Source organism: Festucalex cinctus, chromosome 2 (assembly GCF_051991245.1).
Source record: "Festucalex cinctus isolate MCC-2025b chromosome 2, RoL_Fcin_1.0, whole genome shotgun sequence".
Taxonomy (NCBI): domain Eukaryota; kingdom Metazoa; phylum Chordata; class Actinopteri; order Syngnathiformes; family Syngnathidae; genus Festucalex; species Festucalex cinctus.
The window spans coordinates 6,662,249-6,680,113 of NC_135412.1; the positions used below are offsets into that span (position 1 = coordinate 6,662,249).

Here is a 17,865-nt window from a genome sequence, read left to right on the forward strand (position 1 = left end):
ACAAGCGCAACATTACACATCACTGAGGACATATAAAGGAATTGAGCGATAAAAGAAAAATGGGGGTGTTCAAAGCAGCACATACCATCCACTAGTTAAAAAGAAATAGCGAATGTTAAAGCTGCATTCTCCTTTAAGGATGACTGTTTTCCTTAGTTGGCAGTACCTGTCTACATTTGGGTCCAAAGTCCCGGGATGATATGTGATAATGTTGGTAAACTCTTGGCATCACACTCGCACTTCATTGTGGACCTTGACAGACACGGGACAACTTGTTTTGCGTCCACGTCATTCAGCATGGATCCTTCTGAAGAAAATGCATATGAGAACCCAGAAATCATCTACCAGAACCAGTCATCAGGTATATACGAGATGCCTTACGATGAGCCCTCAAGTCAAACACCAGACTACCAAAACACTGGATCGGCCTTTCGAAAAATACCAACCCCCCCTTTGTTTCCGGCACCCCCTCCTCCTAGCAAGGAATTCTGCAAAAATTCTTCTTCGTCGTCATCTTCCTCTTCACATGCTGACGACGAAGACAGCGAGGATAACACGTGCTGTAGTGAGGGAAAGACGGAAGTTGTAGAGAGTAGTAAACAGTCACATTGGGAGCGTGAGTCTCCAAAGACGGAGGTGGACCATGGGAACTTGGAGCGTAGAGACTCATCGTCGTCATCATCATCATCTGCATCCTCATCTCGGCAAGCGAGACCCAACTTGAACCCAGAGCCTGAGGACAAAAATAAAATTACCCTGTTTGCTAAGGTAAGTATGAGGATTTTTGATACTTGTATAGGCCACTTGTGTGGTACACATGGCTGGCCAGATTGATTCCCACTATAATCTCAGCCTCTTAAAATAATGGCCTAAGTCATTTAGACCTTATTTATTTATTTATTTGTTTATCTATCTATCTGCTAAAATCAGCTACATTCTTAGTTTAAACAGAACATTCACTTGTATCCCTGAAATTAAATTATTAATACATATTATATAATCAGAATATAGCTTAGTTTTTCATGTTTTCTAAAAATCTGACAAAATAACTGACCATTATTTTAAGAGGGTGACAATATTATTGTTACATTAATATTATTGTTACAGCAATACGTGTTGGTTCGCTGTATTGGAACTAGTGACACATTTTATAGCAGGTGTGGGCATTAGAAAAATAATAATAATGCATTTATTCTTTCCATTTATTAATTTTGTAGTCATTTGTTTGATAGATTCCTTGAAAATACAACAATAAAAACATTAGTTAAATATACCATTTTACATTTAAGAATTTTAAGTCAATCGTGGTAAGCAATGTAATAAAATGATTAGTAAAATAAACATTTTCAATTTAATTCAATTGTACATATAGATTGAACATTATTTTATTGGAATTTATTTATTATGACTAATAGATTATCTTCTTAGTAAAATAATTCAGAATACATTTAATATTTTTGTATTTATTTTATAAAAATGTGGAAAATTTAATTGTAATTTATAGGGGTGTGAATTGCCTAGTACCTGACGATTCGATTCGTATCACGATTCACAGGTCACGATTCGATTCGATACCGATTAATCCCGATACGAATTTATAAGTCGATTGTTGCGATTTTCTTTCATTCAAATTTAGAAAATACTAATCAGTAAGCTTGTAGAGTGTAAGATTTATATGAAAATGTATTATTTATTTATCTGAAATTTCAGTCTTATAGAGGTTGTAATCTGTTTCATGTTTGAACAGCATTAAAATAAAATATTAAGGCTTACTGTTCCGTTCATATAACATTCTTCCATGCTCAAGGTGTGAATCCTAACCCGAAGTCAGACGTTTTGTTGAATATTTTTCCATTAAAAATGGAAGTTTAAAAATCGATTCACACACAAAAAAAAAAAAAAAAAAAAAAAAAAAAAGGCAATGATGATAAGACGTTGAATCGGTAAGACTACCGAATGAACAATTCTGAGCTCTTAAAAAAAAAAAAAAAAAAAAAAGATTTTTTTTTTAAAACTCATTCACTGCCAGTCATTATAGAAAATTTTTACATTTCCAATACTCACGTGATATTACATTCAATAATTATATATAAACCGAATCTACCAAATAACAGAATAGACTCCCTACTTTTTGTCCCGTCCCGTTCTTTTATAATTGACAGCAGAAAAATGTAGGTTTGCCAAAATACAGCCATTTCTCCCATGGACTCTGAAACTGTGTTTATTTCCTATAAAATGGGGCAATGATGTCATCTACCGGTGGTTGGGCATCAGTAAAGTTGTTTCCAAGTTTGATATTTACAGTGGAGCATGCTCAGATTCGCCCCCATTTAGCACCGCTCTAAAAAATACAATTGACAAGTATACTTGTCAAAGGCAGTGAATGAGTTAATCGATTCGAGAATCGCGCGATGTAGTATCGCGATATATCACCGAATCGATTTTTTTAACACCCCTAGTAATTTAAATCATTATAAATAATACCATTTAAAAGCATCAATATTCATCTATTTTACCAACTCACGAATGACCAGGCCCATCATTTCAAAATCAAATGTGGCCACTTCACAAAGGTTTGCCCACCCCTGCTTTATTGGCATCCATTCCATTCATTATAAGGAAATAACAAAATATAAGCTTAAGGCCCACCTTAATTTTTTGTCCTCCTTCACCATGTTTGGGAATTTGGCAGACTGTGCTGCACCATGCTGGGCATGTTTTTGTTTTGTTTTTTTACCCACTCACAGTGCACATGACTATTTGGTGGCTGAAAGTAGACTAGACTTGTTCGCTGCACTGCCAAGGGTGAGCGGGGTTGTCACACACAGATGCACAATTGAGTGTAGAATGCGGTCTCCAAGTACCCACTTTGTAGCTGCTGAGCCGAATTTACATCATTCACAAGTGGAGATCTTCTTGCACCTCCTTATAAACGCAATTTATACACATTAATCTCCAGCAAGTACTGCACTGAATTTAAACAAAATGAGAAGAGCCGCCTCCATTGGCTGGGAAGCAACCTCAGTCGGCTGTGTTCACTCCCACAACGTGCAAACACAAGTTTTTAAATGTGCATGTCGACCAAAAACACCAAAAGAAAGAAAACTCCAGCCATGCTCACATAGCTAGCCGTGCTTTGCGCTAGACTCGCGCTGGGAATAAAAATGTGGGCCCTCAAGCAACTAAATACTAGGGGTGTTTAAAAAAAAAAAAAATCGATTCGGCGATATATCGCGATACTACATCGCGCGATTCTCGAATCGATTCAATAATAGGCAAAATCGATTTTTTTTTTTTTTTTTTTTTTTAGGATTCACACCTTAAGCATGGAAGAATGTTATATGAACGGAACATTAAGCCTTAATATTTTATTTTAATGCTGTTTAAACATGAAACAGATTACAACCTCTATAAGACTGAAATTTCAGATAAATAAATAATACATTTTCATATAAATCTTACACTCTACAAGCTTACTGATTAGTATTTTCTAAATATGAATGAAAAAAAATCGCAACAATCGACTTATAAATTCGTATCGGGATTAATCGGTATCGAATCGAATCGTGACCTGTGAATCGTGATACGAATCGAATCGTCAGGTACGAGGCAATTCACACCCCTACTAAATACCGTTTCAAACAAAGGGGAAAAGCATTTGAAGTAAATGTGGTCTTACTATTCTGCATGCAAGAAGTCATTCTAGCTATTCTTGAGCAGGTTTGTTGAAGTTCACTCTAAAAAGAGAATTGTTGAACCAGTTTAAGATTACAAATTGAATTGTTCACCAACTTTAGAAAAAAAAAAATCGCTTCATTTGTTAACACACGATTAAATTAAGTTAATCCAAGTTGAACATCCATCCATCCATTTTCTTGACCGCTTATTCCTCACAAGGGTCGCGGGGGGTGCTGGCGCCTATCTCAGCTGGCTCTGGGCAGTAGGCAGGGGACACCCTGGACTGGTTGCCGGCCAATCGCAGGGCACCAAGTTGAATATATTAAGTTTAATTAATTATGAGTTCATTAAATGTTATGCAATATATTTGTTTTTAGGGTTGATAACTGTAAAATACTGATTGATTAATAAGTTATGTATAATGTTTTATAAACCCTTAAGTGGTACCAATTATTAAGACCCCTATCAGCATATTAAACAATATGCTTATTATTATGAATGTATTTTGCAGTCATATAGAATTACAATGAAGCACATTTGTTATATTTTAATTCTTTTATACTTAGGTGGAATAAGCGGTTCAGAAAATGGATGAATGCAAGGATATACCTAGTTATCCATCCATCCATTTTCTGAACCGCTTACTCCTCACAAGGGTCGCGGGGGGTGCTGGAGCCTATCTCAGCTGGCTATGGGCAGTAGGCGGGGTACACCCTGAACTGGTCGCCAGCCAATTACAGGACTTGGGTATAAAATGCATATTAATAATGACAGTAATAATTTAAAATGACGCCAATCAAAAGCAAGCTTAATTATTTTTTTGATAGGCAAACTGTTGCAGTACTTCTATTGGATCTTATTAGATTGTGTGAATGGACCCTTCATACCTCTGAGGTTGACTCTCTCTCATTATTTTGTAGCTAATCTTGTACCAGTCAGACATCTTCACATTGAGAGGCATATGTGTGTGCGTGTGTTTCTCATCATAGGGAGTCGCGATGAGTCCAAATATAACTTGAACTGGTGAGAATGTTCTGACTGAGTGTAGACAGGTTCCTGTTCAGCGGCCATGAGAGCCATGTGACTCACTAATTCCTGTCATTGTAGCTTCAGCACTTTCCACGCTAAAGTCCAAATGCGCCGCGGTATATAGGGCTTATAAATCCCACACTTTGAACGCTCCAGTGTTGTAAATTAAAGTCATATAACAGGAGGTTATATTGCACAAGAGTGAAGGTGACTTACACGTACTTGTACTGTTGGTATCACTGCATGTTCTTAAAAGCACGGTCTTCCATTTTAACTCAGGAAAATGCACTATATAAATACAGGATTTATACCCATGAACTCCTTCTCAATATACACCTCTGGGCTTCTGTTAATGTGTGGTGGTGATTTTTTCCAAACCCCCCCTACCCCCACCAGCCTGTATTTTGCCATTTTGTGTTTGTTTTGTCAACAGCGGGATGTTTTTTTTGTGGACAGACAGCTGTTTACCCCTACAGCCAATCGCAGACGGGGCCGGGCGAATTTGTCGGCCGCATGACGTCACTCCCGCGGCAACTTGACAGCACGCATGGATTTTTTTTTTCCCACTCACTCACTCACTCACTCACTCACTCACTCACTCACTCACTCACTCACTCACTCACTCACTCACTCACTCACTCACTCACTCACTCACTCACTCACTCACTCACTCACTCACTCACACATGTAAATACACATTAACAGAAGCTCAGAGGTGTAGATTGAGAAGGAGTTCATGGGTATAAATCCTGTATTTATATAGTGCATTTTCCTGAATGAAAACAGAAGACCGTTCCGTTAAATTCAATATTGCTAAATTCAAAGCATTGTGTAGCAAAATGGTGAGTGTTGGATGGGTGAGGCATACAGTACGTGAGTCTGATGAGGATTCATTCAACTACATTTCAGTGTCACCTGCTCATCTTTTGGTGGCTGAGGCCCAACCTGGCCCAACTCGCCGGGTTATTTTTGACTGATACGTCATGCCACACTGCAGCCTGAGCCCATGGGTACACACTGAACACCTCTCTCCTTCTCTCTCTCTCACATGCACACGCACACAAACACCAGCCCTCTTTCGAATCTGTCACACACACATCCCTGGCGCTTATCAGCTGACTGTGACAGAGCTACTATAGCGCCAAACAGGCTACACTTAATGGACCCGGAGTATAATTTGCAAAAACAAATACACACTTGTGGAGCGGAGACGCACAAGCAGCATTTTTGTGTTTGACTGACTATGACAGATATTGCAGCAGAGGAAGATAAGGACCCAGACATCGAACTGTTCGTCAAGGTGGGGTCTTGATAAGTGTGGTGTGCAACACTGCAAATAAAAAGCTAATGTAGGCTCTGTACAGGACATGTTTTTGTTGTGTTGATTTCCCCTCGGGTGAACCTGACACCAACATGCATGGACAATCACTTTCTATCCCTCTCACTGAATTATTAGCGGACTATTTTCTTTGTAGAGCGCTACAGCTTGAAATGGCCTTGGCTTTTGCAAATTAAGATTTAGCAAGTGTTTCTTTTTCAATTCCAAACCCACAAATAGTGATGTTTGGCTCTTTACCACAAAAGAAAAATGATTAGACAACAACTTCATCACCTTGACCCCTGTTTCTTTCAACGGATTATTTTTCTTGATAATAAGTTAGGACAAGATAAGTAAACGGCATCAAGCTACATAAGGGGGCAAAGTATTATATACAAAGTCGATATCAGTAAAATGCAGTTCCGTTAAATACTGCTGCAAACTACAAACAATGAATGACAATAATTATCACTATTCTGATAGTTTTTTAACTGGATGTTATTTGATTATGTACCTAATGCTGTGGATATATAACAGCAGTTCATATTTTGAGTGAAAACTGAAGAAGCAATGGATGTTGTCAGGTTATAGCAAAAGTAGCAAATTGTCATTAATAGAAAACCACAAGAAAAAGTGGTAGCTCCCAATGAGCATTCAGCCAACTAATGGAAGCAATGTGGATTATTCATGCTGGGTTTAGGCTCATATTACGTGTCCTGTTGCACACACTCAAGCACACGCATACACACACCACTCAATTTCCCTCATGCAAAAAAAGGGCACTGATTCTTTTCTAAAAATTCCTGAAGAGGAGTCTGTGCGACAACCGTTTGTATCAGTGAAAAGAAGGCACTGCCTGAATTTTGTTTGTACCGGTAACTGTAAAGTTCCATTTGTGTATGTGCGCAGGCTGGCAGCGATGGGGAGAGCATTGGAAATTGTCCATTCTCACAACGTCTTTTCATGGTCCTATGGCTGAAAGGTGTGGTCTTCAATGTCACCACAGTTGACCTCAAAAGGTAGTAAGTAGTCATGATGACACACTATCAATCTATTACAGTACAGCGCTGAAAAATATCTCCATTGTTAATGTCTCCTGCATTTTAAAGATTAAGTCTAAGGGCTCTACTAGTCTACACAGTATATTTGTAGATGGTGCTGCTGCGCTTGAGCGTAAAAACTTGCACATCATGAGTTTGGTGTTAGTGCAAGCCTCATTTTGCCTGTTTGGAAATTTGGCAGTCAGCTCTGGGCCATGGTGGGCAATCTGGCGTACCAAAGGGCGTTTCCACTGACATGCACTTCGTGCATTTGACAGTTTGGTGGCTGAATGTCGACTTAACTTTACATCTGACTATTGGCGTAGGTAGTGTGATGCGACTTTGGTGAATTTGGCAGACACATTCAGCACTCCACGGATATGTGTGGTGGATGTCATGCAGAGGTGGAGCCTCGCAAATCGCAACTCAGACTCGTGAGAGACTTAATTGGGTCAAATGCTTCAGAACGCCAATGTTGGCTTATCATGGTTATGCACTACGCAGATAATATTAAATATCAATAATAATAATTATGTAGTATATAAACAATAATAAAAGAAAAATAAATATTAAAATAAGAGCTTTAAAAGGCGCTAAATACTAGTTAACATGACTCTCTCTGGCCTTGACTCTGACCTTTCATCCTCATAGCCTCATAGCCAGCAGAGATAGGCTCCAGCACCCCCTGCGACCCTTGTGAGGAACAAGCGATTCAGACAATGGATGGATATGGGGGTGTCCAAGTTCGGTCCTCGAGAGCCCCTATCGAGCCCGTTTTCCATGTCTCCGTCCTTCAGCACAGCTGAATCTAATGATCAGCTAATCAGCAAGCTTTGCAGAAGCCTGATAACGATCCCCGTCATGAATCAGGTGTGTTAGTGGAGAGAAACATGGAAAACAGGCTGGATAGGGGCTCTCGAGGACCGAACTAGGAGACCCCCGATATAGACCCATCTCAAACCTACACTGGAAGTGTTTTCTAATCAACATATTTTTATTTTATTTTTTTATTTTTTTTTTGTTTTTTTTGGCAAATGGACTGTGATACATTGCAATCAGGGTTGTGACCTCATCACAGTAAAAAAATAAAAAAAAAACACACAAAAAACAAACAAACAAACAAAAATCTCACATTAAAGTAATAAATGTGTTGAAATTGAACCTTGGCACAGGGAAGGTGTCAGTGCTAGTCTTATTGGAGCTCAGTGTAGCACTTGATACAGTTGATCATGATATGCTGCCAAAGAACACCAGCGTCAATCAGCATCTTGATATGCCACACCTGTGAGGCGGGAGATTATGTTTACGAACACAGATTTACACAGATTTGTGAACGATATTTGAGGGAAATGGCCTTTTGTGTATGTAAAAAAAACGTTTTAGTCCCTTGAGTCCACAGCTAAAAGAAAAAAGGAAGCAAAAATATAATTTTTGTTCTCTCTCTCTCTCTCTCTCTCCCTCCCTCCCTCCCTCCCTCCCCCCTCTATACTGCATATACATGAACACATATGCACACAAAATATGTATCTGGTCACAAAATTCCATAATAGAACTTAATGTATTTACAACAATAAACAATATGCCTCACAATTAACAACACAGTGTAAAGGAAGTTTCTCTTTTCTGATTAGGAAACCAGCTGACCTTCATAACCTGGCCCCAGGGACACATCCACCCTTCCTCACATTCCAGGGGGAGGTGCTGACTGATGTCAATAAAATAGAGGAGTACTTGGAGGAAATGCTGGCTCCACCCAAGTAGGCCTGCACACACAGTGGTCATATTCCAAGTTCTAATCTAGGTAAAAAAGAAAAAGTCTCAAGTCATACCGACCTGCTTTTCAGGTATCCCAAACTCGCAGTGAAGAACCGTCAATCCAACACAGCGGGAAACGATGTATTTGCCAGGTTCTCGGCTTACATTAAAAACACAAGCCCTGCTCAGAATAAGGGTAAGTCGAAGCAATGAATTCTATAAGCATTGATAATCCCTCTGTTTCTATTATCTTCTTCAACTTGGAGCATGTGTTTTTTTTTTTTTTTAGCATTAGAGCAGAGTCTCAACAAGGCTCTGGTGAAACTGGACGAGTATCTGTTGAGCCCGCTGCCCGATGAGGTTCACCTTGTTGATGGAGAATCTGCACGCAAATACCTGGACGGTGATGAGCTGACGCTGGCTGACTGCAACCTCCTTCCCAAACTTCATGTTGTCAAGGTAATTAGTAGTGACGCGCCTACCTTGGTTGCCGCATTCATTATTGACCATGTGGTTCTCCAATTAATTTACAGGTGGTGGCGAAGAAATACCGCAATTATAACATCCCCTCCCAATACAGAGGTGTGTGGCGTTACCTTGACAACGCCTACAGCAGAGATGAATTCACCAACACGTGTGCAGCTGATGTGGAGATCGAGCTAGCCTATAAGGACGTTGCTCAAACACTTGGGAAATGAACTGCAAAATCCCCGTCTTGCTTTTTTAATTGTTAAAACGATTAATTGTGCATCTAACATGAATCCTTGTTGTACTTACCGTAAATCTGCTGCTTCTGAAAACAGACGTGCAAGTCTGTTACATGTTATTTCGTGGAAGAAAACAACTTACAATATCCTTGCTCTCTCATGATAAACTAAACAATGACATGGATAGATTATTTTTGTGAATTATTCCATCATTTTTTAGCTTGTGACTACTTTGTTTATAATTTAGCAAAATTGTAACATTAATACTAGATGATAAAATACTGGAGCCAAAGTAGCCTAATCTGTTTTGTTTTTCTTCCCCACTCTCATTTTCATGAGGCACATTTTGTTTTTTTGGTCTCCACATGGAATGACTTCCACTTGCAAATCCCAATCAACACTTTTATAGTTGACATACTTGGCAATATAAAGCCACTTATAAATTTGCATTTGAACTAATAAATCTATTCAACATTTGCACACAACCAAATGAACAAGTTCATGCTCTCACTGCAACACATTTTTCCTCTTTTGTTTCTGGATGGACATCAAACTTCCCTTTTTCTATTGTACAGCAAATTATGTAATGATACATGAATGTGAATTTTGCATGTCTTAACTTCTGCATGACAACAGTAACACAAATTTTTGTAGCTAAATGCTTGTAATTTGTTATAAATCTTTTTTTCATTAAAATTGCAAAATGTAGTGCACTGTATGTCCCATATTTGAACAATGCATCTATTTTGTCAAAGAGGTTGTTTTACACTGAAAACAGATAAACAACACTAAGGATGAGCATTGCCACATTTTTATTAATGGAAATTCATTCCCCCTAAAGTCAGACTGTGTTTGCTGTGCCATATATTACTTTGAAATACCACAAATGTTCATTATGAAACCCTAAGAAAATGAGTGGATGGTTGGAGGGTACTTTTAAAATGTATTCCAAAACAGTCAGTAAATACCTGTCAAAAATGTAGTTAGTAACGTAATAAGAGCTGTCAAACGATTACATTTTCTAATCAGATTAATCAGTTTAGAACCACTTCATTAAAAAGGCTTTTTTATCAACATTTTTGTCTGCCACATTTAAAGTTACGTGTTAATTCTTGCTACATTTAATGTTATAAGGATGTCTTCCACATTTATTTTTTTTTATCCACTGTACGCTCTCATTCTATTTTTGTAATCAGGTAATTACTTGTATAATTTAAAAAGAAAAAAATATATATATTTTGACTAGAACAAATATTCTGAATGTCAACATTTATTAAATGATTTACTTTAAAGCATGCAGTTATGTCAAGCTAAAGGATCATCTGCGGTCAAAATCAATAATGTGATTGATCTGCCTTAATGCAATCATTTTTGTGATTGATTAATTAATGAGTTAACCTTTAACTTTGACAGCACTAAATGTAATCCAGGTACCATAACATTAAAGTAATCTAACTTGATTACTTTGGATTACCAGCACTCGAAAACCAAGTATGCTAATGAAAACAAACTAAAAATAAAATACTACAATATATATTTCTATACAGTATATCCCCCGGCCCGCTATTAGTCTGTGTGCCAGTAACGTTTTTTTTTAAAAATTATTATTATTATTTATTTATTTATTTATCTATTTTTTAAGAAGTTAAGAATCTAAATATTTGCATGAAAATCACTTTTAAGCCTTAAACACACAATTGTGTGTAACACAATAACAATAATTAATTAATTAATAGCTGGACACAAAAAATGTCCCCGACACCCATTTTTTGGGTTGCGAGTTACGACACCAGTCGAGAATCATTTCTTTATCCTTGCTTTCAAACGCAAGAGGGCCCACTTCTCTGCTCCGTGCAGGTTGTAGTCTGTTCCCTAACAGAAGGTGGCAGTGAAAACAAAGCAGTTATTGAGTGTATTCTCAGAGAGCGTCTCTTGTTTTTTGTCCCCAATTTTATGTTGAACAGATTGCATCTCTAATACACACGGTAAACAAATTCTTCCGAATCTAAAATCAGATAAAATATTTTAAAAGATAAAGGTTGAATAAATGTTAGAGGAAACAAATATTATTGCTGTTTTATGTCGTTTTACGCTTCAGCGGGAGGTTGACACTTGTAGACGGTTCCTCCACTCGATTTTTGCTCGTGGGCAGAGCAAGTAAAGGGAGGCTCGTGCGCTGTATCTGGAATTACAAACCAGGCAGCCAATTCCTCATTACGTTCCTTATGGATGTTTCGTCAATTCCCGATTGAGCCGCCTTGCAATCGACTCCCAGCACAAAGTGACACATGGGGTAAGTTCGTGACCTGCTCCTTCTGCGCTTGTTGACTTGTCATTGCGGGGGTACTCTTTTTCGTCATGGAGGAGTACGCGGTGGTCGACCGAGGCCACTTTTACAGCCCCAGACGTTGCTGTTGTCGTCCTAGACGAGGCTGTACTGTAGCTGGCCTGGCACGCCTTTTCAGTAACCAGCAGCCGGCACAACTAGGGGTTACACCACCGTCGAGCTAACGTTAACACCAACCAGCTCGTATTTACTCCCGGTCTGTCTCAGTTTGGCGTCGCGCGCAAGGGTTCACGTTGTTTTAATACAGCAGGTGTATTAGCTAACGTAGCATATTTGTAGATTCACCCGCAGTAGCATCTTGTCGCAGGGAGCCCTGTATCACCGTGCTCATGTCACGTTACCTTTCAGAGTATCGTTTTCCTTGAAACCAACCGTACTGTGCTGTAACGGCTACAGTATGGTTACAGTGTAAGCAAACCAGGTGTTCTCCTGTTTTGGACACTTTGCACAGCTTGTGCTATTTGATTCACCAATTGACGTGATACCTCCCTGTAATATTTCGCTTGTTACATCTTCTCACAACTGGAAAGAAAGTTCAGATATATGTATTTGCTGTCACCATCCAGGTAGGCTGTTAGACATGTTAGCTTAGTCCATGTATAACCTGCCCGAGAGGTTATGACAGTCATATATATATATTTTTTTGTTTGTTTGCTGGTTTGCGTGCAATGCTTACCACGTGTTTGAGAACCTACAAGAACAGCAACACACGAAACTCATGATCATATAAAAGGGATAAGACAGATAGTGGAGTGACTTGCATAGAATTTTTGCATCTCATCTCAACTGCGGGTGGTGTGACCGTTTTCCTGCTCGGAGCCGTTTATAGCATATTAGAGTACTAGGTTAGCCACACTACATCTAATGAAAAATATAATAAAACATGAGCAAATGCTCGTGATATATCATGAGCATTTGTAGGTTAAATGGTTTGTGCTATTATATCATTCATCGTGACCCAGAAGATGCTATAAGCTGCAGGCTGGAATTTAATGCAGAGAGTAATGAACATCCAGAGGTGAGCCGCCATCACCAGCACTCCTGGTTTTACAAAGTGCTCTTTCAGTGGCATTTTTGCCGAAGCACTTGGGATTATAAATCCTGGGGAAAAGGAGCTTTGCTTCAGAGGCATGCCTCACTGGCAAGAAATCATAGCAGGGTGCGCATGTGTGTATGGTGGGCTAGCTTGGTGAGGCAGAAGGAGCAGTAAGATGGTGAAATGAGGGGGGCAGAGGACTTGGCTGAGCTGATGGAATCCATGTAGAGATGTGGAACACTTTGCTTTTCTTTGATTCAAGGGCTGTTCTCTCACTTTAAGTCAGAAATGCACCCGTTTTTCACTTCTATAATTATAGAGGGGCTGCTGCACCTTCAAACTAAGTGAACTGATCCCTTAAATAAATGGATTTTATCCTCGGTGTGATCACTGCCAGGGCCGTTATAGTACAAAGGTTCAACTGAGGTATGAAATTAAGAGATGATTGCATTATCTGTGAAGTATTGTAGCTGTAAACCATGACTCAACTTGAAAGAAGCTTGGTTCTTCATAAATCTCGGCATTCATTTATTTGTTCCGCACACCTGAACAATAGGTACTTTACCTTGGCTGATTGTTTACAGACATTTTCAAACATAAACAGTGAAAGAATAAGCAGGCCTTAAAGGGAACCTGCCAGACTTGGTGCTGGTAGTCCATGTGACAGAAACAGAAGCTTACAGCACTGTTTAGACTACGCTAAAGATAAGGTAGTGGCGCGCCACTTTCATTTACACTATGCATTGGACTTTGGATCGTTCTAATTTGATTTGTGGGGATTATTTTGATTTCAAAATGTAATGAACTGTTGTTTGTGTCTGGTTTGTATTGTGCTAGTAGTCACATGCAAAAGCAAGCCGTATTTGAACTGAGTTGCATTGTGGAAATATCAGAAATGCCTGGATGTTTGGATTTGTCACTTGCCTGTGAAAAATAGACAACTGTCAGTCTTATTCATTCTCAGGTCCTTGATCTGTTTGGTTTTTTATTGGTCTATTCTCTATTTATCTACTAATTGGAGCATAAAGCCTAGAAAGGAGAGGTTGAAAAGAGAAAAAGAAAAGGAGCTACAGCAAGTAGCTAAGGGAAGCACCTCTCTGCTCTCTGATGAAACCAAAGTCACATTTGGATGAAAGGTCAGAGTCAAGGCCAGAGAGAGTCACGTTAACTAGTGTTTAGCGCCTTTTAAAGCTGTTATTTTAATATAGATTTGCTCCTTAATGTTAATTTTATTGGAATCTTTAAATCTGTTTACATTTAATTTTAAGTGGTTTGTACTGAATCAGCAGATATGAAGCTATTATTAGCTATATTATTAGCTATTATTTTGTCCTAATTTTCTTTTTTGTTTTGTTTTGTTTTTTAATTTACACTTCTTTAAGTTATTCCATTTGCGCAAAAGTGCCTTTTTTTCCCCCCAGAGCACTTGCCCCCCAAAATGTCTGTGCATGCCACTGGTGCGTAATGTGTGTCAGCAACCATTGCCATCTTGCCTGTGATTGTTTTGATTTGCTGTAGCTGATAGTTCGTATCGTGCCCCGACACTCGCCTAGCTTGTGGTGTCATAAGCGATGCTGTTGCTACCGTTGTGTAATTTCTGCTTTGTGAGATATAAGAATAAACTCCTGCCACAGTTACAGAATTCGCCAATTTCAACACCTCATTGATGTACAGCTTCAAGTCGGGGTGCGTAGGATTTAAGTCGGCAACTATTGCGACTGTTGTTTGACCTGTTTGTATGCTACTTGCTGGCGATGAAACGAATGATTGTATCCTCTCCTCGTTAGTATTATCTCACAACGTAAGCTTTGATGTGCTTTGCTAGCTAGGGTACTGTTTGTCATACCAACTGCTAGTTTATGATGGCACAAACAGCCACTTGCGTGTCGCTTTGATTGCAGTGTGGGCACTTCGCCTCCCTTACGAAGTTGGCCGCCATCAAGGCGCAGAGCTTCGTTTTATTCCGTTGGTGACACGAAAATAGCATCATGTTGACTTGCGCACACACTCACTGCGCGTCCATTGGTGGCTGCTATGACTGGGCGTTACCCCGGGATTCAGCATGGGTGAAAGACAAGCAACGTCATCTTCGTGCTGTACATGTCGCTGTGTTGCATGTGTTGCTGATAGTGTTCCTTTATGGCTTAAGTTGCACATCAAGTTATCACATGCATGTCCATCATCATGTTATTGGGATGGGGAGGGGGGAGAAGATGGCGAGTGGATCCCCCACCCTTGTGTTTTTACCCAGTCCTCTGCTTACTTTCGTTTTTTTTTTTTTTTTTTTTTTTTTTTCTCCAGATTTATTTATTTTTTTTTCTCCCATGGCAAATAAGTGTCAAATCTGCAGAATTTGCTATTCATGATCGGGCTTGGTCTCTATCCCCTGGAAATAGCAGAGTCCACTTTACACACAATTTCCTCGTAATGATTGATATTGCCACTGTTTTGTCAACGATCAACTAATCTGGCAGCACTTCTGTTTTTTTCTGTTGCAGAATAAAGAAGGTTGGAGCCTGAGATGCAGCGTTGTCATCAACATGGACCAAAGAAGGAAATCACAATCGCATTAGTGAGGACTCACGCCCAACAAACATCACAGCCCCACAAAAGAAAAGCCAAAAGACAGTCATGCCTTACCAGCCCTCCTGATCCCCACCTGGACCGTTGCAGCTGTCTCATAGTTTTACCATAGACCCAATCACCTAACTATCTAGGGAGAATGGCTACACCTTTCTTGTGGAAGCTGTCGTCCCAAAAGCTTGGCTTCTTCCTGGTCAGCTTTGGGTTTATCTGGGGCATGATGCTGCTACACTTTACCATCCAGCAGCGAGCCAGCCATGAGAACAGCGCTATGCTCCGGCAACAGATCTTGGACCTCAGCAAGCGCTACATCAAGGCACTAGCTGAAGAGAACCAAAGTGTCATGGATGGGCCTTATGTGGGCACCATGACTGCATATGGTGGGTGCTATACACTCAAGCAAAATATCACCTATGATTAGGTTTTAAAGTCGAGTTTTATTTAACATTTTCCCCAAAAACTTTCGAGCTCCAAATTGTACTTTTGGAGCTTTCAACTTCCATTTAAGAATCTTCCAGTAGTGTAACATTAACACTTTTGCAAACTTTTACACAGAAGTTGATATGGCCTATAATTTGTATCAGGGTATAAAGTAAAATCACTTCAGGTAGCTGTACACTCGGCAATTGAAATTAAATTTTAAAAAATATGGACGTCTCTGAATGATTTGTACAGTCCCTTAGCAAGCCTAAACGTATTAAAAAAAACAAAAAAACAAACAAACATTATTTTGAACTCATTTATTCTGCAGAAACTGCGGTCCTTAATTCAAATCTCAATTCAAAAACCACTAACGTGAAATACAGTGTTCCCTCGTTTTCCGCTGGGGTTAGGTTCCAAAAAATACCCACAATAAATTAAATCCGAGAAGTAGCTAGCTTTATGTTTTACGTTTACTATAAATGTTTTGAGGCTCTAAAACCCCTCACCACATAGTTTATACACTTTTCTCATGATGACATTTACTTTTTCTCACATTTCTCTTTTGTTTAAACATCCTCACAAATTCATAATTCATAAATTTTATATACAGACACATTATTGTAAAAAAAAAAATACATGCAGAATTACACTAAAAAAAAAAAAAAATGTAATACACAGAGACCGCAAAAAGTGAACCGCATTTTAGCGAGAGAACACTGTAGTGCAAACAGACCCAAATAACATTGTTGATTTATAAATATTGACATATTGCTGATTTTATAGTAGAGCTGTCAAATAATTACATTTTTTTAATCAGATTTTGATTCATCACGATTAATCAGTTAATTAAAAAGGCTTCTTATCAATATATTTTGCCCGTCAAATTTGAAGTGTACCTGTTATGTCTTAATTCTTTCGACATTTAATGAGGACACTTTTTTTTTTTTTTTTTTGATCCACTGCACAATCTCATCTTCCTCTTTTTCTAATCAGATAATTAATTGCATAATTTAAAATGAAAAAAAAAAAATTAATATTCTGAATGTCATAAGCATTTATTAAATGCTTTAATGCATCTAGTTGTGTATTGCTCAAACACAACCTGTGCAACCTTCAACGTAACCATCCGCTGTCAAGCTATAGGGTCATCTGCGTTCAAAATTAACATTAATACCAATTTTCTTCTAGACTTAAAGAAGACCCTTGCAGTGCTGCTAGATAACATCATGCTGAGGCTGGCTAAACTGGAGTCCAAGGTTGAGAACAATATCTACAATGGCACTGGAAGTAATCTGACCAATGGCTCCAGCACCTCCACACCTAGCTCCAACAATCCAGAAAAAGTCAACGTGGCAGGTATGTCTCGCATTGGATTGTGAACTAGGTTTATTATTTATTTATTTATTTATTTATTTATTTATGGTGATTGAACAAATATGCTGTGAGAGAGAGAGCCAGCATCCTGCATATATTGCCCCAACAAATCTCGCCCTACCTTTTGACACGCAATTTCCAAAGCTGTCCTGCACATAATACACGTGATATAGTCACAAATTGCTATGATGCGGAGTACAAGTGTGTTAAAAACGGAATATTAAGCCAATATGGAAACATTTGGTCAACTTTTACCCGCTTGTATAACGGGGGCGTTCGTGAGGCATCGCCAACGTTTACTTGCTTTGTCAATCATGATATTGTGTTAGTTCAATGCAGTGAGGGTTTTCTGAATGTTTTAGGCAGCTTTCCTCATCTTTTCTTGAGCAGTAGTTGTACTTGTAGAGTTGCAAAGTCATGTAATCCTCCATATAGTCCGTGGTGGAGTAGAAGTGCTTTTCACGGCGAGCATTTTCCACCAAACGTTACAATGTTATTTTGGTCATGTCAACAACAAATAATTTTCCAGGCTAAGGGACATGGACTAAGTTTCTATTATATTAGTCACTAAAACG

General features: G+C 38.8%; 2 protein-coding genes across 3 annotated transcripts in view; both read left to right on the plus strand.

The window, feature by feature from the left end:
• Window positions 1–42: 42 nt before the first annotated feature.
• LOC144013508 (chloride intracellular channel protein 5-like) lies at window positions 43–10,235 on the plus strand. Of its 2 annotated transcripts, none has more exons than XM_077512474.1 (6): window positions 43–768; window positions 6,935–7,044; window positions 8,697–8,822; window positions 8,910–9,016; window positions 9,110–9,279; window positions 9,354–10,235. In XM_077512474.1, the coding sequence occupies exons 1-6, from the start codon at window positions 196–198 to the stop codon at window positions 9,516–9,518; spliced, it is 1,251 nt and encodes a 416-aa protein (XP_077368600.1). In that variant the 5' UTR covers window positions 43–195; the 3' UTR covers window positions 9,519–10,235. The 2 variants fall into 2 exon arrangements, with proteins under 2 accessions (XP_077368600.1, XP_077368601.1); XM_077512475.1 differs by lacking the exon at window positions 43–768 and adding an exon at window positions 5,056–6,007.
• A 1,419-nt stretch (window positions 10,236–11,654) lies between these two features.
• mgat5 (alpha-1,6-mannosylglycoprotein 6-beta-N-acetylglucosaminyltransferase) overlaps window positions 11,655–17,865 on the plus strand; it is a 45,356-nt gene continuing 39,145 nt past the window's right edge. Inside the window, exons 1-3 of the mRNA XM_077512476.1 lie at window positions 11,655–11,820; window positions 15,409–15,873; window positions 17,105–17,272. Coding sequence (XP_077368602.1) covers window positions 15,633–15,873; window positions 17,105–17,272 — 409 coding nt within the window. The 5' untranslated portion in view covers window positions 11,655–11,820; window positions 15,409–15,632. The remainder of the gene's footprint in view (window positions 11,821–15,408; window positions 15,874–17,104; window positions 17,273–17,865) is intronic.

What these genes read in the sequence shown, in the direction of transcription:
- LOC144013508 (XM_077512474.1), top strand. Translation starts at nt 196, where the DNA reads ATGATATGTGATAATGTTGGTAAACTCTTGGCATCACACTCGCACTTC. An exon ending in AAATTACCCTGTTTGCTAAG is followed by an intron (nt 769 to 6,934) that starts GTAAGTATGAGG and finishes GTATGTGCGCAG; the next exon opens with GCTGGCAGCGATGGGGAGAG. An exon ending in CCAAACTTCATGTTGTCAAG is followed by an intron (nt 9,280 to 9,353) that starts GTAATTAGTAGT and finishes ATTAATTTACAG; the next exon opens with GTGGTGGCGAAGAAATACCG.